The sequence below is a fragment of the Polyodon spathula genome, chromosome 7 (assembly GCF_017654505.1).
Source record: "Polyodon spathula isolate WHYD16114869_AA chromosome 7, ASM1765450v1, whole genome shotgun sequence".
In the NCBI taxonomy this organism is placed as follows: Eukaryota; Metazoa; Chordata; class Actinopteri; order Acipenseriformes; family Polyodontidae; genus Polyodon; species Polyodon spathula.
Genome location: NC_054540.1, coordinates 37,280,493 through 37,304,085, shown reverse-complemented (window position 1 = coordinate 37,304,085; position 23,593 = coordinate 37,280,493). Strand labels below are relative to the sequence as shown.

At 40.2% G+C, this 23,593-nt stretch overlaps 2 protein-coding genes across 2 annotated transcripts in view; one reads left to right on the top strand and one right to left on the bottom strand.

Moving 5' to 3' along the window:
* The window catches only part of LOC121318608 (bcl-2-like protein 13), a 42,063-nt gene extending 35,731 nt beyond the window's left edge, over nt 1-6,332 (bottom strand). The window contains exons 1-2 of the mRNA XM_041255472.1: nt 6,226-6,332; nt 4,351-4,528 (exon numbers count right to left, since the gene is read on the bottom strand). Coding sequence (XP_041111406.1) covers nt 4,351-4,480 — 130 coding nt within the window. The 5' untranslated portion in view covers nt 4,481-4,528; nt 6,226-6,332. The remainder of the gene's footprint in view (nt 1-4,350; nt 4,529-6,225) is intronic.
* Nucleotides 6,333-7,423: 1,091 nt separating this feature from the next.
* LOC121318607 (V-type proton ATPase subunit E 1-like) overlaps nt 7,424-23,593 on the top strand; it is a 40,685-nt gene continuing 24,515 nt past the window's right edge. The window contains exon 1 of the mRNA XM_041255471.1: nt 7,424-7,654. Coding sequence (XP_041111405.1) covers nt 7,622-7,654 — 33 coding nt within the window. The 5' untranslated portion in view covers nt 7,424-7,621. The remainder of the gene's footprint in view (nt 7,655-23,593) is intronic.

Below are 23,593 nucleotides of genomic sequence, written 5' to 3'. Positions count from 1 at the left end.
ATCAGTCTAAGACTGACAGGGGTGTCAGGAGCTGTTGCAATAACACCGTGTAACAATTATTTTTTTTGGTTCCTGGGTAGTAAGTGTTATTCCTAATTGCTTATGCCTCAAAAGTATAGAAAATGGCTATTATTCCCCACAAACTTTGCTTTTGTGACCAGGACAGCGATATTTTGAAATTTACCTATTTTCCAGAACATTCCAGATGGATTCAGTGCTGAGTAAACTTGGAGTAACTTCTAGAACTTTCCAGTAATATGCATAGTAGTATAAATACAGGGGCCTTAAGCCCACCAGTTCAGTTTAGTTCCAGCTGCCTAAGTGGATACATATCTGCATTTTTCTGAGATGGTATCAAGAGGCTGCAATGGTGGCATTCCTGATGGGTCTCCAAGGTGGTTTTACCAAGTTTCCCTGCTATCTTCGCTTTTGGGACAGCAGGGACACCAAGGCGCACTACCACAGGCGGGACTGTCCAGAGCGGACCGAGTTCTCTGTGGGGAGGAACAACGTCAAGTGGGAGCCACTGGTGGACCCCCGGAAGGTGCTGATGCCACCACTGCACATCAAATTGGGCCTTATCAAACAATTTGTCAGAGCTCTAGATAAGGAGTCGGCAGCCTTCAAGTACCTTCAAGACTTCTTCCCTAAGCTGTCTGAGGCAAAGGTCAAAGCCGGTGTCTTCGTCGGAGAAGATCCTGGAGTGCAATGAATTCCCCAATAAGCTCAATAGTAAGGAGAAAGCAGCACGGAACAGCTTTGTCGCAGTGGTTCGGGGCTTCCTGGGTAATCACAAGGCCAAAACTATGTGGAGCTGGTTCAGACTCTGGTGAAGAACTACGGCACAATGGGCTGTAGGATGTCCCTCAAAGTCCATATCCTTGATGCTCATCTTGATAAATTCAAGGAGAACATGGGAGCGTACTCGGAGGAGCAAGGTGAGCGCTTCCACCAGGATATACTGGACTTTGAACGCCGCTACCAAGGACAGTATAACGAGAACATGATGGGAGACTACATTTGGGGGCTGATTCGTGAAAGTCATTTACAGTATAATCGTAAATCCTGAAAAACTACTCACTTCTAAATCTTTTGTAGTCATTTTTGTATTACTTTAGTATAAATACATGTTAATTTGGATTCATATGTTGTTTTTTTCTGTGTGAACGAAAAGACCATTTTCTCATTGGAAATAGGTAAATTTCAAAATATCACTGTCCTGGTCACAAAAGCAAAGTTTGTGGGGAATAATAGCCATTTTCTATACTTTTGAGGCATAAGCAATTAGGAAATAACACTTACTACCCAGGAACAAAAATTGTGTTACATAGTGTAATAGACTTGGCTGCTGTAAGAAAATGAAATCACTATGGTAGAACAGGTCAGTTAAGTAAACAAACTGTCTTTTGCCCTTCAAAACATGAAGCAACAATCCCACCAGAAATAATCCCAAGAGTATTAATCTGAACCAAGTATAATTTCAAATGTAGCTGTCTTCATGTTTTCTATCAGTTTGTAATATTTAAAATGCACCTACAGTGCATATAAGTATTCACCCCCCTTGGATGCTTTCACAGTTTGTTGTGTTACAATCTGAAATGTTGATGCATTTAAATAGGATTTTTTTCCCCCATTTTTATTGTGAAACAACAGTTAATGAAAAATAAAAAAAACTGAAATGTCTTGGTTAGATAAGTATTCACCCCCTTGAGTCAATACTTGGTAGAACCACCTTTGACAGCAATTACAGCTGTAAGGCTTTTGGGGTAAGTCTCTACCAAGTTTGTACATCTGGATCGTGCAATATTCTTCTTAGAAAAATTGTTCAAGCTCTGTCAAGTTGGATGGGGATCGTTGATGGACAGCAACCTTCAAGTCTTGCCAGATTCTCAATCGGATTCAAGTCCTGGCTTTGACTGGGACACTCTAGGACATTCATTTTCTTGTTTTAAAGCCACTCCAGTGTTTGGCTGTGTCCTCAGGGTCATTGTCCTGCTGAAAGGTGAATCTCAGTCTTAGGTCTTTTCCAGACTGAAGCAGGTTTTCCTCAAGGATTTGCTTGTATTTAGCTCCATCCATTTTGCCCTCTACCCTGACAACCTTCCCAGTCCCTGCCGATGAAAAGCACCCCTATAGCATGATGCTGCCACCACCATGCTTCACAGTAGGGATGGTGTTACCTGGATTATGTGCTGTGTTGGGTTTGCGCCAGACAGAATGCTTTGCATTTAGGCCAAATAGTTCAATTTGTTCTTCATTGGACCACTGAATCTATCGGCCCATCTTTTCAGAGTCTCCCACATTTGCAAATTCCAAGTGGGATTTTACATGGACTTTTTCAGAAATGGCTTCTTTCTTTCCACTCTTCCACACAGGCCAGATTTGTGGAGTACTTGAGCTATTGTTGACACAGACAGATTCTCCCATCTCAGCCATAGAACGCTGTTTCACAGTTGTCATTGGCCTCTTGGTGGCTTCTCTGACCAATGCCCCACTTACCCGGCTGCTCACTTTGGGAGAATGGCCTGCTCTAAGCAAATTCTGGGTGGTGCCGTATATCTTCCACTTCTTAATAATCGACTTGACTGTGCTCCAAGGGATATTCAATGCCTTTCAAATCTTTTTATACACCTCCCTTGATCTGTGCCTTTCCAAAACTTTATCCCAGAGTTGTTTTGAAAGCTCCTTGGTCTTCATGGTAGTATCTTTGCTTTGAATGCACTAACCAACTGTGGGACCTTACAGAAAAAGGTGTATTTAATCTGAAATGATGTGAACCACTTTTATTGCACACCCCAATTTTTTCACACATTGAAAGTGTTGAGTAAGTTATGTAAATCAAAGGAAAGAAAATCCAATTTAAATGTATCAAGATTTCAGGCTGAAACAAGGGGGGTGAATACTTACTACAGGCACTGAACTTGAGGTTTTGGTAGTTTCAAATGCGTCACTGTAACAAAGAAATCTAAGTTCCACACGCAAGTTCATAACCCCTCAGCTCCAAGCTAGTGCCATTGGAAGCACACCCTGTCACTTTTACTCTAGATCTAATCCCAGACAATGCAAAATTGAAGAACACCACCAGTTCAGTTAGGACTATGTGGTACTTTAGCCTCACCAAAGTGGCCAAAAGCAATGCTCAAATGCATTATAAATGCAACTTCATGGATACTAAAATGTTTTGCTTGATTTTTGTAGATCGCATAAACATCAATCCAAAAATGTGGACGATTTTTTGGAGCCCCTCCCATGGGAGTTATTTCGGCCTACACTTGCAACTTGCCAAAAGTGAAATAGGTACTCCTGGTATTTTTTTCTCAAAGCCCTATTCATCGAGTTGAATTAGGTGCTACACATGATGGTAGTGTCTAACTTGAGTCCAGGGTGATTTTTCTGGTCAGGGTCACTTTTTCACTTCAGGTTGACCTTTGCCAGGTCACAGCTCGAAGGAAGAAGAAGAAAAACAAAAAAATTAGCATTTCTGACCTCAGTGGGCCCGAAAACCCCCAGATGAATTATTCTAGTAAACTCTGAGACAGTCGGGCAACAAAATGCCCGTCGTCTAGTTGAGTTGGCATGGAATGACCCAATAGTGAAGGAGTAAGTTAGAAAATGAATGTGGATAGCTCTGACTAGCAAAACAATCCCAGTAAATCGAATTGGAATGAAACACCCTGTTTCTAGGATCGTCAACAGGATAAATTATGTTTGAAGTGGAGAGTGTAAGCGAAACTGAAGTGAACGGAGCCCAAATGGCAGCTTCCATGTATGGGGCACCAAGTGTTAAAATAAAACTCTAATGTTTTTACAGGTGTTTTTTCCCTGGATTTAATGTAAATCACAAGTGTACACTAAAAAAATAATAAAAGACTTAAGTTACAAGTATTTTTTCAAAGATTTATTAGTTTGTTCAAATTTAAAACACTTTAAAAATGTGTTAACATTTATTTATTTAGCTAAACCTGGACTTTTTGTGGTTAAATCTTGGAAAAGATGCAAGTTACCATTTGTATTTTAAAAATAAAGGTATGTGTTTGTTTTTTTGTGTTTCTTTTGGTTATAAACTGCACATTTTGAGACCTGTATATACCAATAGAATTGCACAACTGAAAGGAGTTAGGGAATTGTTTTGTTACCTGCAATCACTTTAAGAGCAGAAGCTACCTTGTAAAAACCTTGACTTGCTCCTGTCAGGCACATGGGTGTGTGCTAAAAGGGGGGGGGTGGGTCAGTGTTACACTGCAGGCTGGCAAGACACCGCAAAACACCTGGCGCCTTGGCCAGAATACTGCCCTTGTTTCTTAAACGCAAGCTACAGAAATATTGGCTCCTTTACCTCCCCAGCCTTACCTTCTACTGCAGCACCCTGCTGCCCCTGCGGCCTGTCCTGTGCAAGGAGGCCCAGGTAATTGAGAACGACGTACTTTGTTTCATAATGAAACCCTTCCGGAACAGTAGCAGAGCGGGCAGCAGCAGCCATCGAAGAACTGTTCGCACAGACACAGCCTGGTCAGTCAATCTCAGTGTCCTACAGCAAACAAAAATAACTAAATTGAAGGGACTTTGTTTCAAAATTGAAATTCCAGCAACGGTCAGCACTGGAGGCATGCCATTTTAACACTCTACACTCAAATTATTCTGCTGTTAACCCTTGTATGGGATTTTATCTACCTGCTCGGACCCATTCAAATTCTTAACTGCAAAAGACTGGAAGACACCCATTGCAATGCATTTTCATCCATTCCTGGTTTTACTATGAGTTTAACACGACACACCTGAGCTTGTTACCTGTACACACTGTGGCTAACCAAGCTTGTAGTAAAACCTAGAATGGGTGAAACTGTTATGTAACAGGAGTTTTATTTCCAGTTGCTGGAAACTGCAGCAGGGAACTGGGCTTGTATTAAGATTAGAAAATGTAACACCTCCCCCTGCATTCCTATCTCAATTTACCTCACCATTTGACCTTGGCATTTTACATTTCCTGAGCCTCTCTCTAGGAAGAGTAATAGAGTCACACAGAGTGGGTACTCTCCAACAGGAAATACATTGTGTAGTATGCAAAGCCTAAAAGTTAGATTTTAGTTGTACTGTGGTTAGAAGAAAATCTTTGTTCGTATGGGGTAAATTGTGCACCTGTAACCCTTGTGCAAATCAAGGACCACTGTCTCTGTCACTACATACAGTAGAAGACCAATGCTAATCGCTCTATGTGATGTCAGAAGTGACAAGAGGAAGAGAGGGACTGCAGAGGATTCACAAACGTGTCAATCAGAACACACAGTTAAGCTAGGCATTGAATGCAGAGGCAGGCTGCATTTATCAGCTGATCCTAACATAGTGGACATGTGTTTCATTACACAGCAGTCCAGCTACATTTCCAAATTACCTAATGTTGCTCCCTGTATTGCTCATGGCTGCTGATCAGTTGTGGTGGAATGCTTCGTAAATCCTATTTTGCTGAGGCTATTTGTTTTATTGTGTTGCTATAAAGTGAAAAAAAAGATCACCTTTTACCTTTCGCGATATTCCCCATAGTTGGCCACTGTTTCTTATGCAGCACTACAGCCCACGCCTAATATGCTGGAAGGCTCTGTACGTTTTTTTGCAAAATGTTACTCAAATCATCTTAAATAAATAAACAAAACGTTTAAAAACAACTACAATGTTTTAGACATTTTAATTTCAATATTTATTTTAATTTGGGACTCGGAAACTGTTTCATATCTTTGTCAAGTAACTTTCAGACATTAAAAATGTCATGACCTTTAAAAAGTGCAATCAGAATGCCAGACCTCGCTTTGTAAACTACACAGAACAATTATTAAACTTAAACTTAAAGTATGCAGATATATTGTTGTGTCATGGTTATATGACTACAGAAAATAAATCTCACTCCTATTTTTAATCTAGCCAAAGTTCTTCTGAATAACGGGAATGGCTGAGAATTTAACAAAAATATACAACCTAATAACCTAAAATTTCAGCGAAAGTTAGACGACCAAACACACCCTGTGATTTCTCTTCTCACCCACTCTACCTGGCTTGGATCTCAATCTGTGTTTTCTCGCGCTTCGAATAATAATGCAACTTACTGTACAGAAGAACTAAATCATTTGCAAACATGCATTACGTTATTCTCTTTTCCAGGACCTGATCAGAAAATTAAATGACAGCTGGAGGCTGAAATATACAGACCGTTTCTGAATTCGCTCTTCTCCTTACCTCACAGCGTCAGTCAGTGTGTGTCAGCGCTCTGTGGACCACGCTTGAGTGTGTCTGAGTCTCCACTGCTCTATACACTCAAGCTCCTAATTTAGAGGCAGAGCGGCCATCATGGGGGCAGAAATAAACTACAAACAGCAACACTATGGGAGGGTCAAAGGGCAGTCTGTGAAACACACTTTGTGATGATATTATTATTACGTTCATTGAGAATGCGCTTCCATGTATTTTTTTGTTTGTTTTTTATACTGACCGTCATGAAAATACATTGTTTTGTTTTTAGTACATTTTGGCATGACCATGTGTCAAAGGTCATACGATGCATGTTTGGCCCATCTATAAAATATTTACTTTGAGCAACTTTACAATGAATTACATTCCATTTATTTATCCGTATAAGGTGCAAATACATACTATTTTTAAAGGGATGCATATTATTGGCATAAAAACATTAACACCATTACATAATATGATGGGAATTGACGCATCATTTATGCAATGCTTATTAAAATGAATAATTTGCGACCCAACCATGTCTTTGGTTACAAGGGCATTTATTTCATTCAGCTATTGGTGTTACAAAATTAAACTTCACAGCTTACAAGTGTATGCATAGTCGGTTTTGACAATTGAAAAAAAACTGTCTGGAAAAAAATAATAATTTAAAATATTTCTAAATTCCACAGCACAATAAAACCACGTAAAATATGCTGCAATCGGTTGATTGCTTCTGTATTTGTCATGTGACACTAACAGAAATAATAATTGCATTTCTTCGTTTTATTTAATTTTGTATTATTAAATATAGATACAGAAGCTAAAGCAATAATGAAGCTGATACCGCATTTAATGTATTAATCAATATAAAAAGTTGGGTTTCTGCATTCCCTTTTTTTGTCATGTGAAAATCGTGAAAAATGCAGATTCGTTTTTTAAGGGACATTTATATAATTACAAAAAAAAATCGTATGATTTTTTTTTTTTTTTTTTTAGGTTGACTTTATAAAATATATTCAATGTATTTGTATATATATCTATTTTGGCAATCGTTTTTTTGTCAGGTCATGTGACGGGTGCATCCCGTTTCAGCTGGAGGTTGGCGACAGTCAGCTGACTAGATCTTGGACATTTTAACATCTAGCGATTGCAGCAAAAACCCTGATCATTTCGAATTGAAATAGGAGAGAGAGAGAGAGAGAGAGAGAGAGAGAGAGAGAGAGAGAGAGAGAGAGAGAGAGAGAGAGAGAGAGAGAGAGAGAGAGAGAGAGAGATATTTAAGACGAGTCGAACACTGCACTGACAGGCAAGAGTAAAGACTATCTTCAGCAGACTGCAATATATTCAGATAATTTTGCTGTTAAAGTTTTATCCTAACCATCTTTTATTCGCCGCAGCCATGGCACTCAGCGATGCAGATGTGCAGAAACAGGTACAGTACAGTGTATTTTATTTATTTAAAAAACACGGTATATTTTTAAAAATAGAAATGAACGTATTTATTATTACTAGATACCCTTCTAATGATAAACATTTGTTTTCATTTCTAGTACAGTATCCTTTTAACTGCTGTAGGGATGACGAATGTTTTTTTTTGTTTTGTTTTTTAACCTTGTATTTGTTGTGTACAGTTTGTTTCTTTGTATTACATGTATGAAGGTTGACATTCATCGTCGTTTTTTAAGTTGTTTGTATTGACAGTTCAAGTCCTTTGATTTAGACAAGCTGTCGTGTTGCAGTTTATTCTACAAAATAGAAAATCCTGCACGGGGTTCACCGCATTCACTGCTATTTTCAACATTCGCCAAAAACGTTTGTGCAGTAGAATTCATCTATATAATTATCGAATATTTTAAGTTTATATGTTATTTAGATGTAACTGTTGCCATCCTACTTAATTAACATTAAAAGAGTAACTGCTGGTTTTACAGACCCTAATAGCACTCATGTTGGACTACCTAGTGTTTTGGGGTAAAGCAGTCTAGATTCGTTTTAATCGTGGCCTGTAAAACCAGCCATTATGTTATTCATCATCAATAACTAATTTAGAAATGTATAATGCTACAAACTCCTTGTAAGTACCAATAATTCTAAGGACGGACTAAACCAGAAGAAAATTTGTGGGCAGCAGTCTTTTGGGGGGTTTCTTATTGCCGGTACAAATTCTGCTGCGTAGTTATATTAATTTGTTTTGTGCAGATAAATCTGCTGCCTTAGAGTACAGAACACTAGTATGATGTTTTTTGATATGTGATTTTGTTTTCGTTTGATTGTGCATCAAAATGTGCATCTTGGTAAACCTTGATTATAAACAATATAAATGAAACTATTATCTGGTGAAATTCTTTCTCGTGATTTGTGTACGGTGCTCCTATCATATCAAAACCCTGTGATTGTGACAAAGAGGAACTCTGGTGGTGTTTTGTATTTTCCTAGTTGCTAATTCTCACTTAAATGCTGCAGTTCCCTTTTTTAGTTTCTGAAAAGCGGCAAGGTTTATTTTTAAACAAAGTGAATGGATGTTACAAAATGGATGTTAGTCAGTTTAGGAATGAAGTAGGTAAATGTTTTTACAATGTAATATTTTTCAAGAGAGCATATTCATTGAATCACTTGAATCGTATACATTTCATGAAACCACCTTGGACTGTGACATTTGGCAAATCTGACTTGCATACTTTTGTCCTTGAAGAATTAGTCTGACATCAGAGATGTATTTTATCTTCAAAGCTCTGTTTCCTGTGTTTACCTACAAGCCTTTTTCCATTAAAAAAATCAGACCCAAAACAATGTGTATCTCTCTTCGCTGGTTTTCTAGTTTATAGTAAACTGCTTCCCCCTCCTTACCTCTCCACATCGTTCCAGATCTGTAGCAGTTCTAGTTTGTTTGTGGTGGCAAGGCACTGGGTACTGTAGATATAATCACTGAAGTTCTTGAAGCATGTCAAGGACTGTAGGTCTGGATTCAACCAAATCTAGCTGGGGCTTGAGCTGGCCCTTCTGTTTATCTGTAAATAACAGACTCCATCACAGCAGTATTGGCAGATTCAGTCTATTACCAACAGCCCGCTTTAGTTTGAAGGTTTATTACACTGTATTTTAAAGTGTTTTAATACATCAGTGTGTGCAATTTTTGAAAAAAATTGTCCAAGGGACAAAATGCTAGAAAAATCTACTTTGTCCCCTCCGTGTTGCACAAGATACATACAAAAAAGTAGACTATAACTTGTAGGATTTTGGTTTCATTTAACAGTGAACACGGTCAATTAAGGATTAACAGGGGCGGATCTAGCTTTGTAGCTTTACGGATTCGCTAAATTCTTCAAGCTGCACAAAAGATTTCCTGTGACCCCACCTCACCTCAACAAATGTACGACATACTAAGGAAATGTTCCTTTCAGTGCAGTTTGGAACACGTTTGCTAGTAAATGTAAGTAACATACTAAGAGTACTACTGTAATAAGTAATAATTGTTATTCAAATATTAAAATAGTTTCTGCCCATTTTTCCCACTCTTTCTCTATAGCTGAATCCAGCAGATGTACAGGTGTTTTAGTTTGCTCCATCACAAATGGGAAGTCATTACCAGCTATTCCTGCTGCCTTGTGGAATTCTGATTTTTCTTGACATTATTTGTTTTGTAACTGCTGAACCCCAGATTTTTAAAGGACACGTTTAACCAGTCAAGTTTCTCTGCATTTGGTACTGTTTTTCTACCAAAATGACACAATATTTACAGTTAGCTCCATCAAATTCTGCAAAGACCATTTTTTTTTTAATTTCTTTTTTTTTTTTTTAAACCATGTGCAACATTTTCCTTATCTAAGATCTTGTCCCATTATGGCTAACTAGAACACTGCTGCAGCAGGGTGATCCTGGTTTCATACCCTGATGGCGTTTGGGATGGCAACTTTCCTGCACTACTCACTAAAAAATAAACACATATAATGAATTAATACATAAACACATTGCAGTGAGATTTACTGTGTTTTATTCTAAAATATTGTACAGATAATCTCATATAAAAGCATTTCATTTCTGTCATTATAAACATATTTGTCAGTCATGTTTTAATAGTTTCACAAATTGATGGATTGTGTATGTCCAATGAATAACTAATATTATTTCTGTTAATCTAGTACAAATCAATTTTTTTGTAATCTAGAGTTTAAATCTGTAAATATGCAAACTTGGTTGGTAACACTAAAATCAAAAGAAAAAAAATTGCGAAGGAAAGTTTGTCTTGATGCTTCTAAACAGTAAACTTCTGGGATTCTTTGTAACCAATAGAAGATCAGCTTCTTCCACAGCTAGCCAATCGGAAGTGATAGGGGTGGGCCATAAACACATCCGCAATTCAGTTTTCAGAAACTTGTTTGGCTCTCTAAATATACCCGGCATGTCTTTCCTAGCAAAAAAATGAACATAGGAAAAATAAGATACAGATAAATAGATAAAAATAAAAACTTCTTGTCCGACGGGCAAAACATAACGGCACACAAATGTTGTCCCGGACGTCGGGCGATAGGAATCTGATGAAGACGCACTGTATCGTCTTCATCAACACACCTCAACACGTTGTGCTTGGTTCATGTTTTGTTTTAATAAAATGTTTTTAAACCAAATGCAAGAGGAATCGGACTCATAATTATTAGTGGTCAAGTCTAAAAGAATGCGATTTTTGAGTGTGGTACCAACCTTGCCTCTGCGAGCGTCATCAAGCAAAATACACTTGGCTTATATCGTTGCTGTTAACCATTTTTTGAACTCTGCAGAGACATTAATATATAAAGTGCCTTATGGTTGGAACCTCTTTTTGTAAATTTTGCTGTGCATGAATGCTTTCAAGAATATATATGGGTGAAAGACAAAAGGTTTTCCAAATTTAAAAAACCACATAACCTTGCATTGGATTTTATAAGGTCTTACCTTTCTGAATGTACATTTGCAAATCTAATTAATTTTCAGATTTTTTGCAGTATTCGTGGCCTAAAAATGTTCTGTGGTGTGATGACCACATTTTCTTTAAAAAAATGGATATATAACAATGGTTGGGGAAACTAAAAAAAAAGTAGCTATCAAATCTAAATGTATAAGTGTCGTTACCTTGGCCAAAACACCATTTTTGAAAGTCTTATATAAGAGACTGTGGTCTAACGGTAATCAGTTTTGCCATAGCTGACGCCTGTCAGTTGATTTTCTTAATCAAAAACTCTTCCTGTCTAAAATAAAATAATTTGAATAACTTGGTTTTATTCAGTTTTCCTTTATTGTGCAAATATACTGATTTAACATTTATTCATAATATTTTTCATACCAATTTTTAAACGGGCTCACCGTAGGACTGATGTCACACTATTGGACGATACACTTAAGTTGCAATGATGAGGTAATGATTTGTGATGTGACAAATGAGGAAGTACAAGCTAGACAATGGAGAAACATTTTGAAACAAAATACACAGTAACAGGTAACATGAAGTAGAATAAGTAACATTAAGTATGAAAAACAAATATGACATTCTACTTTTATAGTTCACGAGATTATTTCCATTAAATGTAGTCTATTCCTTACAAAGAAATTGCTACATGCTACATGGAAAGCGGTGCATGTAAAATACATGTTTTGTGGAAAAAAGGGTCATACGGCAGATGTACTGTAGGTGGTTCAAAGGTATCCCTCCACTGATCATGCTAGCTGATGATTTTAGATTTGTGACAGATTCACAAAGTATGAAGGTGAAGGTTCTGGCTCTGAGATATGACTGACAACATCTTTCTTTTTTATTTTACAAATATCCCTCATTTTTCTGTCTAGCTTCAGTGAGGTACTTGATTTGAGAATACTTGTACTTCTCTCCTAGCCGCCTTTGCCTGGTAGCTGAGGCAGTAAGACAGTAATGCAGATACTGAGGGGATGGTCATCAATGATTTCTGTCTTGCTAACACTCTTCCCAAAATCTTGTTGTTATAAATCGCATGGATAAATATGCCCATACATAGCTATGCAAAGGAGGTACTAGTAGTAGGAAAATGAAGTGTTTCTGCAGTACAAAGGTTAATGGCACACTAAATCAAATGATAACAATGAGAACAGTTACAATCATAAGTAGGGGTCTACGTAAATTGCGATTTTGCGGAAATCGTGAAATTGAGGGGTCACTGCAAAATTCACCTCCTTTTAGGGGCCAATGCATACAGACAAGCATGGAGAGGAAAAAAAAAAACTTTGTTTAAATGAACTACTGCACAACGCAAGCGACGCAAACTACGTATCTTCATTTTGTAGAAACCCTTTTTATTCCTTCACCGTCCTGTGTGCATTGCACTTGAGCAAAAAACAAACAAACGGCCACAAATAACATTTGCAAAAAAAAAAAAAAATCTCCAAAGCGGTTAACATTGTTGTTTATTATTCAAATGACAACAAAGTTGTAATCAGCCTATCGGTGTGTCTTTACTTCTTTTCTGTGACCTGTACGGTGCAGTAGGGGGCGGGACAAAGTTGGTGCTGCATTGTTTTCATTTAGATTGCTCAAATCTATTTGTCAACATTGGAGGTAAAATAGTAGAAATGGACGACAAAAAAAGCAAAGTATATTTTGGCTGATGATCGTTTCAAGATATTTCCCAGAGGAACTGTACATGCAGATTGAGGTAATTATTTTGCATATCTTAATGTGTCTGGAGAAAATATGATCGATCGTTCTTTAGCTTCAGAATCGCACGTTAAACAAAAGGCTACTACAAAGGCTGCTGAACACAACGTAAAATAAACAACTTTCAGAAACCAAACTGGAAAGTTAGCCCAGACAAAAAGTATTCCTGTCGGCAAGTTAAATCAGTAACGATCTAGCACAGCCACCTCGCTTCAACCTGCTGCTTACTTTTTCGCAGTTGGAATTGTAGACCCAAATAGCCACGTTTTCTTTGTTTTGACTCTACTAATAAAATTAATTATTGGATGGGACAAATAACATGAAAATGAACGTGCTGCATATATTGCCTTTATTAAAGTATGCCAGATGCCCTTGGGTAACTGAGTTTTAGGGCTGTTTCTAATCGTTTTCTACAGCTGTATAACTTGGCAAAGCTTTGCCTTATCTTCCAACCAATTTAGTGGATGTAGATGTACAGTCTCAATGTATGGGCAAGTCAACTGCAGGGGGATGCTGCATGCTTGCCTTTAACAAATGACAGCACTCTGTTTTAGTAAGGAACCAAGTACATCTATTTTTAGGCTTCGTAGTGTTCTGAAATACTGTCTACTTAGGTTTATTTAATGTTTCAACAGGTCCGCGTAATCCCAAATATTTATTTTTTATTCCACAACCTACCCGTGAAAAAAACGTAAATTTACCGCGATTTAAGTAGACCCCTAATTATAAGGGACCACACAATAATTGCTTACACTGGTGGGGGGGTGGGGGGGTGGAGGTGAAATATTTCGGCCACCTGCCCCCTTAAGTCCCAAAGTCCTTTGTCCGGTCCCGGGACGGGGAGACGTCCGTGGACCATGGGGGTAGCCAAGGTGGAATATTTAGTTCCCCATCTGGCGTCCACCCAGCAGGACAGAACCCTCGCGACCGGGCTCCCTCTGGTGGCGAAGGCGGGAACGGCAGCCCGGCTCCCTCTGGATCCCTTGGCGATGCTGGACCCCTGGCTCTCGAGACGGTAGCTCCATCCTCTCTAACTCTCGGGATGGCAGCACCTTCCCCCTGGGCGACGGCGGGCCAATGACGACACCAGGCGATGGTGGACCAGCATCCCTAGGAGAAAGCACACTGAAAGTCTCTCTAGGTGATGCGGGCAGGCAGGCAACCCAAGGCGATGCGGGCAGGCAGGCAACCCTCAGGCGAGGCGGAGCAGTTGGCCTCCCCAGGTGAGGTGGAGTAGTTAGCCTCCCCAGGCGATGGCGAACAAGCATCCCCAGGCGATGGCGCTGTGACTGTTAGCCACCGGGCAGCTTGTCTCCGTGCTTCCCTCAGCAGCCGGTACAGAGGCTGGGTGGGTTCTCCAGCATCTTCTGCTGGCTGTGGAGGAAGAGACAGCGCCCACTGTTCCCCCTCTGTTGAAGGTGGAGGGAGAGACCGCGCCCGTTGTTCCCCCTCTGCTGGTGGTGGAGGGAGAGACAGCACCCGCTGTTCTTCCTCGACTGGCGGTGGAGGGAGAAACAGCTCCGGCTGTTCCGCCTCTATTGAAGGTGGAGGGAGAGGCAGCTCCGGCTGTTCTCCCTCTACTGGCGGTGGAAGGAGAAACAGCTCTGGCTGTTCCCCCTCTATTGAAGGTGGAGGGAGAGACAGCTCTGGCTGTTCTTTCCCTGCTGGTCCCTTCAGCCCTGGGCCTGTGGACTTCCCCTTCTTGGGCCATGGACGCACCGACTCCTCCCGCTCGGGCCGTGGACGCACCGACTCCTCCCGCTTGGGCTCCTCCCTCTCGGGCTGTGGACGTTCGGGCTCCTCCCTCTTTCTGGGCTCTGGGAGCGGCAGCTCCCCCTCTCTGGGCTCTGGGAGCAGTGGCGGCTCCACCCCCATTTCTTCAAGGTGGGGGATCTCCCCCATGTCTATCACCAGGTATGCCAGGACCATGGTGAACATTTCCTGGAGGGACTTCTGGTGATGCTCTCCTTCCTACTCCTCCCATCTCGATGCCACAGCATGTTGATGGCGACGGGAAGGTCGTGGGAGAAGTCCGCTTCGGGGTGCACCAACCACTCCCAGATCTCCCGTGATGGTGGCGAAGGCGGTGCTGGTGGGGTGGCTGCCGAGGACGGGGTTGGTAGTTGCTCCTGGTCCGGATTGTGGGGGCATCCTTCCCAGTTGTGGCCGTCCTCCTCACAACGCCCACACCAGTTAGCAATTGGCCCATCCGGACATGACCTCCACCGGTGGTCATCCTTCCCGCACCAGGTGCACCACGGGAACAAGCTCGCTGAGTCTTCCCACAGGGTTTGGGTTGGTGATGGCTGCTGCGGCCGCTGCTGCTGCTGCCTCTGGTTCCTCTGCCTTTTGCCCATTCTTCTCTCTGAAAGGTACAAAAGAATCTCCAAAAATTCAACAAAAATTCAAAAATTCCCCCAAAAAGAAAATTCCAGGAAACAAACAACAACAAAAAAATACTGCTCTGAGCCTCTAGGTGGTGCTATCCCGTTTCTAACACCAGGTGTGACAGGCTGGCGAGTGGATTGAGGCTCAGAGACAGAGTAAAGGCAAAATAAAGTTCTTTATTAAACAAAAAGTCAAACAGGCACAAGGGCCAACAAAAAGAGGTTCAAAAAATAATAATCAAAATGAACTTACAAAATAAACAGTCAGTTCCAGGTCTTCCTTTAATTCTATACAAAATAAAAGCAAACTCCCAAACAAAAGAACACACCCTTCCAAACTGAAAACACACACTACTCTCACCGCCAGCCAGGGCCTCTCCCCTGGCTTTTATCCCCTGTGGATTAGAGCTCCAGCCACATTCTCACATGCTTTTCTGGCAGGGAGAAATTTAACCCCCTCCCTGCCAGTTCCAAACATGTTCATATAGACGGGGAGTTCCCCATCACAAAATGTTAAAGAAAAATCTGTACAGAACATCTTCCAGCAAAGCATTAGATATATTAGAACATATGATATATGTATCCCTTAAAATCCTACAGCAATTCTTGGTAAATTATATGTATTGCCTTTATAGATTAAACAAGGACATGGTACCTCGTAAGAGGCTAATTTGTTTCCTGTGGTGTGATGACTAGGTCCTATGGAGTGATGCTCAAGTATTTGTCACACCATTGGACACTTTCTATTTCTGATTCCAAACAGGCACTTAGTCATATGTATCATCTCATGACCTTGAATCTATTGACATTTACTTGTTTTCAATATAAGATAAGCAGTTTTGAAACCTTTTTTTGGTTAAATCCTTTCTATGTGTCACACCAAAGGACATACAAAATGTACAGGGAGGCATAGATGATGATTTAAAAGATATTTCTGAGAGATTAACTTACCCTGATGCCAGTGCAGGGGGGCCCTCCAAAGACCTGTTGACTTCCCGATGTCAAAAATGAAGTGTAGTGGTCTCCAGAAATGCCTGAATTTCCTTTCAGATTCATCATTACACCACTGGGCATTGATTTTGGTGACAACCTTTTTTGATAATACTTTTTGTAAATATGATTTTTTTAGCACTGTGTCTTATAGTAGCACAGTATATCCATGTAGAATTAGAATTAGATCCTTAACTAGCATTTTTAAAGCATGAAAGATTAAGTTAATCAGAGTTTTTATTACTATACACCATTGGGGACAGTCACAGCACATGACCTTTTGACTGTTTTAAGTACTATAAATTAAGGTGTAAGTTGGTTCATAGTGAGTAGTTTTATGGAATAGATAATTACATTTTTTAACATTGAGTATCACTTATTTTGCAAGGGCATGGTAGCGTTTTGTGTTTAACCCATGTATGTATTAGGAGTGGGCAACGATCTGAAAATTGTAGATCGATATCCTGTATATATTTCGATATCGGTAAGATCAGTCTTCCAAAACACAGGTAATATAATAACAATTGCAATATCAAACATATATAGACTGATATTGGAAAGCAATAACTTACTTTAACTTGGTGGTTCTTTGCTTCACAATATCCATGGAGAAAAACAAGGTCTTGTTATATTGTTTTACTATTCCATCATCAGCCACCTCAAAATCAGAATATTTCTGTACTTCACTGCGCTCAGACTTTAGCCAATCCGGAAGTAATTGAACCTTCAGCTGCTCTGCGCCTTCATGCTGACTCACGACGCCTCTAAAAGTATTAAGTACGGGGTCATGCTGAATTTTGCATTATTTTGAGATATGTTTTAAAAGTACATCTCATTTTTATAATACCGAAAGTTCACGTTGTAGAAATACATTAGTAGTGTAAGTGTTGAACTGCTGAAGCATGCACTTTCAAAATAATGCAAAACTGATGACCACTGGTGCTTACACAGCCTGCATAATACAAATAACGTAGCTAACTCTGTGACTATAAAGGGGAGTTACTACGTTTAAATAGACTTATTTAAACTGTACCTATCTTTTAAAAAAAGTGTAACTAGTTTCAGCACTGCTCTATTAAACTGTTTGTTAGCATATACAGTCTGTGTGATATTATAATTACATTCGCGCGTAGTCAATTTATAAGTACTATCCAAACGAATAACATTATTTTATCTGCTGCGTGTTTGTAGTGTCAAATAAAGACAAGGTGACTGCAGAAGTCAGCATAAAGGCCTGCTGTTTAGATCCATGAAGAATGAGAAGCTGCATGCTGGTAGTTCAAGAGTAAGGTGTAAAGTTCAGAGTTCCAGTTTTGTTGTTGTTATTATTAGTTTATTTAGCAGACACCTTTATCCAAGGCGAGTTACAGAGACTAGGGTGTGTGAACTATGCATCAGCTGCAGAGTCACTTACAACAACGTCTCACCCGAAAGACCGAACGCAAGGAGGTTAAGTGACTTGCTTAAGGTCAGGCAGTGAGTGAGCTGGGATTTAAACTGGGGACCTTCTGGTTACAAGCCCTTTTCTTTAACCACTGGACCACACAGCCTCCTTGTTTTTGCATTACCATAAGTGTTATGTCTAACACTTCTAATACACAATTTTGTTTTACTTATCACAAAACTGTTTAAGCAATCATTTGCATATGTTTGCAACTATCTATTCAGGGATACTTCTTTAACAATCCAGCAGTAAAACAAACAGGCAACAAATACACCAGTCAGCTCATGGTTTTTATTTAGTGACAGGCTTCTCGGTATATATACGGTATATGATTCTGTTAAAAACTTAGTTAAATTGGTATGGCATGCTGTAGCAGTTAATGCATTATTCCTATGAATGCACAACATACATGATATAAAAATGGTTGTGGCACATGTGATGACAGGGAGCACCACCAACAGATCACATGATACCATACAGAAAGCATAAGGGGGTGTTAATCAATCATCGGATGGCAGGAAGGATCGCATCTAACAGTATGACTGGTAGAGTTTATTATTCCTATGATTAATACATATGCTACTATTCCAAGCTAAAGTGACCGACTCGCATACTATCTAGAGAACCGCATCCAATTGTGCTGGTTAAGACTTTCTGTAGTAGAAGTTATTGAGAGTATAGAAATACATTTTAAATGAAATATCACTATTTCCAATGGGAAAACGGGCAAATGTGTGTCTTTTTTTTCACATAGTCAGAAAAAAACAACATATGAATCCAAATTAACGTGTATTTATACTAAAGTAATAAAAAAATGACTACAAAAGATTTAGAAGTGAGTAGTTTCTTGAGATTTATGATTATACTGTATTTACATTGGAAATAGTGATATTTTGAAATATCACTGTCCTGGTCACAAAAGCAAAGTTTGTGGGGAATAATAGCCATTTTCTATACTTTTGAGGCATAAGCAATTAGGAAATAACACTTACTACCCAGGTACAAAAATTGTGTTACATAGTGTTATTAGTTACGGAAGTTGTTGCAAGTACCAGAATTGGCCCTTTCTGTCAGTCTTTACATCTATACATAACTGTATGTCCCCTCCCAGTCTATTCCAGTTCCTCTGTGTTATATCTAATAACATTAATACTAATTCTGTAGGGGGTGTGTGTGTGTTCCCACCTCGCATACACTGAAGACTACACCTGCTCAGTGAGCTAGGCTAATACTACCAATAGGTGGCAGCAAATAACTTGTTAAATCCAATACATAACATTTCCTTCCTGTTAAATGTTGTCACAAATTGAATCATCTGCATAACTCCAGGCAGAAAGTGGACAGCCTCATGCCTCAAGCTAGCTAGAGGATTATTCTGCCCCCTTCTTCTGGCTTGCTCTCTGTATACTACTGAACTAATTTTAACATGCAAGTCTTCGTTATTTTAATAATTAAAAAGTCAAAAGTTTGGGAGCTTTCTTAATCCTAACAGGATAGCGTCTCTCAACAGCATTTGGTGACGCTTCTGCCATGTGTACTTCTTGGTTTGTTGAAGGTGGAAACAAAAGTTCCTTAGCATTGGTTTCAGCCGCAGTGACCCTCTTGGAAGTTGTGTTTGCAGTTGGTGAACATGCTGTGTAAACCTCAATAGTCTCTGTCAGGGTTGGTAATATTTCTGTTGCAGGATCTTCATTCTGATGGGTGTCAGCACAATCCAGTAGCTGGTCAGCATGACATCGCCAAGACATTTCAGTTCCCACATCCACAGTGTATGACACAGATCTAGTTTTAGCAGTAACAACTCCTGGAATCAATTAGTCTCCCTTACGATATTCCCGCACAAGCACTGCCTGTCTGACATGAAACTGTCTGTCTGTCCTTCGCACTCTTTTGTCGTTGTGCTATTTGCAACTCCTGATTCTTTTTCAACATGTAAAGACATCTGGTTTTTAGCAGATCCAATTGTGTGCGCAGCTTGCGTTTCAAAAACAACATTGCTGGAGATTCATCTGTTCATGAGTGTTTCTATACACAAGTAAAAAATTCTCGTTTTTTACTAGTGGTAGTACTTTCCTTTGACTTGAGTGCATGCTTCATGGTTTGAACAAAGCGTTCAGCCAAACCATTAGTTGCTGGATGGTATGAAGCAGACCTGATATGTTTTACACCATTGGTTTTCAAGAATGCTTCAAATTTTCTGGAGATGAACTGTGGGCCACTGTTACTTGCAAGCTGTTCTGGAATACCATAGTGACTGAATAGTCCTCTCAGAACCTGAATGGTCTTCGCCGCAGTGGTGGATTCCAGTATGAAAACTTCAGGTCACTTCGAGTGAGAAACATTTGTCTGTTTTAAAAGGACCTGCAAAATCAACATGAATACGTTGCCATGGTCTACTTGGCCATACCCATGGGTGGAGAGGTGCACGACTTGGCATGTTTTGGACAGGTTGACATGATGTTCAAGATTTTGCCTTCTCCTCAATTTGTGTGTCTATTCTAGGCCACCAGATGTAACTCCCTTGCTATGGCCTTCATTCTGACTACTCCAGAATGTCCTTCATGTAGCATATCCAATACTGCTTCTTAACTTTGCAGGTATGAGAATATGGATACCCCACGTTAAGCACCCTTGGTACACAGACAGTTTGTGGTGCCTTGTGTAGAATGATGTCTTTACAGCAGGTTTGGCTTCTAGCCCGCCTTTTTAAGACTTTATCTAGAATCTGAGACAGTGTAGGATCAGTTCTAGTTTCTTTTCTCACTTCAGCACATTTCACCAGTCGCTGTTCCATTTGGTTGCAATAAAACATGTCAACTGTTTCAGCTTTGTCTTTGTGTCACGTTCATGGTAATCTTGACAGTCCATCAGCATTTCCAGTATTGGAGACTTTCCTGTATTCAATGTCGTACGTATGAGCAGAGAACAGTAAAGCCCACCGTTGCAGTCTGGCTTCTGCGAATGATGGAATTCCCTTCTTTGGGCCAAAAATGGTTGGGAGGGGTCGGTGGTCTGTGAATAATGTGAACTTCCTGCCTTGGAAGTATTGCTGGAATTTCCATACACCAAATCCTATTCCAAGAGCCTCCTTCTCGATTTGCGCATACTTCTGTTCAGCTTTACTGAGTCCTGGTTGCAAACGCAGTTGGTCTTTCTTCTCCACCAGGAAGAACTTGAGAAATAACCGCCCTCACTCCATATGGTGAGGCATCGCAAGCAAGGGTAATTGGAAGGTTTCCGGCATAGTGAGTTATAACCTCTGACACTAACTGTTCCTTAGCCATCATAAATGACCTTTCACAGTCATTAGTCCACTGCCATTGCTTTCCTTGACACTAACGCATTTAGTGGGCTTACAATGGTTAGGTATAAATCTCCTATAGTAGTTTAACAGTCCTAGAAACGATCACAACTGGCTCACACTTTCTGGTGTAGGCGCATCCCTGATAGCTGTAACCTTTCCAGGTGACTTGTGTAAGCCCATAGCATCAATGATGTGTCCCAGATACTCCAATGATTGCTTAAACTCACACTTGTCCTTCTGAACACGCAGGCCATACTCTTTCAGGTGTTGCAAAACAGCATCCGGATTGTTAAGATGTTCAGTCTTGTTTCTACCAGTATATCATCAAGGTAGCAATGAACCCCAGACAGTCCATTTAATATTTGGTCCATGGCCCTCTGGAACAATTGCAGGAGCTGAAGCAATACCAAAAGGAAAGTGGTTGTAACAGTCCAGACCTTTCTGTGTTGTAATAGTTAGGTACTTCCTAGATTGCTCTTCCACTATCATTTGCAAGTAGGAATTGGACAAATCCAACTTACTAAAGCATTGACCTCCCACTAGAGAAGCAAACAAATCTTCGATGCGAGGGCTTGGATACTGCTCAATACATAGAGCAGGGTTTACAGTAACCTTGAAGTAGCCACATAGCCTCACTGTGCCATCCTTCTTGATAACAGGTACAATCAGTGTTGCCCAATCACTGAAATGCACTGGTGACACTATTCCATATTCTAACAATCAGGGTCAGCTCATCATCCACTGCTTGATTGCATATGGTACAGTGCATTTTTGGCAAAACTTTGCTGTCAGGTTTCACAGTTATGTTGGCCTCAATTCCCTTCATTGTGCCCAGTTCCTTTCTGAATACAAACCTATGTTTAATCAGAACTGCTTCCAAATTGCTTGGCTGAGTTAAGAATTTTATTTCCTGCCAGTTCAGATTAATGTTCTTAACCCATTCCCTACCAAACAGAGGTGGGTAATCACCCTGAACAACATATAGCTGCAGTAGCTCCATTTGACCACTGAGTTTCACCTGTACATTAATTTTTCCACGAGGCAAAACTGCTTCTCCAGTGTAAGTTATCAACACTACCTTTGTATGTTGCAAGGGAAAATTACTTGGCTTGTCTTCATACATTTTCTTTGATATCAAGGACACTGCAGCACCAGTACCCCATTCCATTTTCAAAGGTTTTCCCTTGGCCGTTTCACCTTTTAAGAGTAAGCACATTCAAAGCCAATTCGGTATCTGTGTCAGCATCATCACTTGATTCCTTTACTTCCACGTACTGCATACTTTTCTTCCTCAGCTTACTACTCTGCTGTTCTCTTTTCATACTTTCATTCTGCAAACGCGTTCTATGTGACCCTTCTTGCCAGAACAACGCCAGTCCTTTTCTTTTAAACAAGCTTTCTTTCGCTGTGGTTATCCTTACCGCAATGCCAGCAATTACTAATCGACTTGCTCAGGGATGTCACCAGAGTTTCAGAACATTCGGGGCTCAGCCCTGAAGACCTGGGGCTGGGGGGGTTACATATGTAATATAGCTCTTAGCTATATTGTTACCATTAGCGATTCCTGCCTCGGTGACGAGAGGAGGCGAGAGTCCTAACCCCCCGACGGGGGTTCGGGGATTTCATACCCGAGAATTTTGGACTCCATAATACAAATCTGTGCATTTTAGTGAGTTTTGAGAGCAAAAAAATGCCGAAACTTGAAGGATGGAGAACAAGCGTGGGACTACATTGTAAAAGACTAGGGTAGACCCCCACCACACCACAACAGATCAGAAAGCTCTGACCTTAGTAATAGTGACAGCGCCGAGTCCCATTGCACAGCGAGCTCTTCTGGCGCTAAACTTGGTACCTGCACAACCACATTGACGTGCCGTATCAGAAGGAAGTACATACAACCACAACACCAGAAACACCAGCCCGATCCAACCAGGCAGCACACGCACAGCTAGACTTGAGCATGATTCAAATCCATTGATTCTGGGTTTGATGAAAACTCAAGTTTGGAAGGGTGACCATGTCATTGATAATCACTTACTTTTTGAAGACACCTTGATTGACTGTCCAGCACAAAGTTTTTGGTAATCAATGCATTTATAGCCAACTTTAGATAGCCCTGTCGCTGGCTCTGTCACTGTTATCTATCTGTGTAACTCATATTAGCAACAGGCTTGTATTATAACTGTAGAGTAGGGGCATTTCATAACCTCAAGGAAATTACCTTGATTACTACTTGTTTCTGCTTCGTTATTACCACGGAATGGGATGGTTTGTTTTCCTAGGAGCATTGCTATGGATACCAGTCGCCTAAGATATACTCTTCTCTCTGCTATTTCGTTGACATTTGCGACTTGCAGCTGTTCTGCTATGTTTCCACGTGTAGCACAGGTAGTGTAGCATTGCCATGAAAGCACGTTGTTTGTTTTTGTGTGAGGATGTGCCCTCGTGTTCACGGAAAGTGTCCGGTGCTATCTTCCAATTTTAGAATCTGGTGGTTATCAATTAATCTCTCTTTCCTTTCCCAAATTGGCAACATGCGAAGCAAAACGCTGCGTTTGTGCTAACAGAATATTCCAGCCAATGAAAAG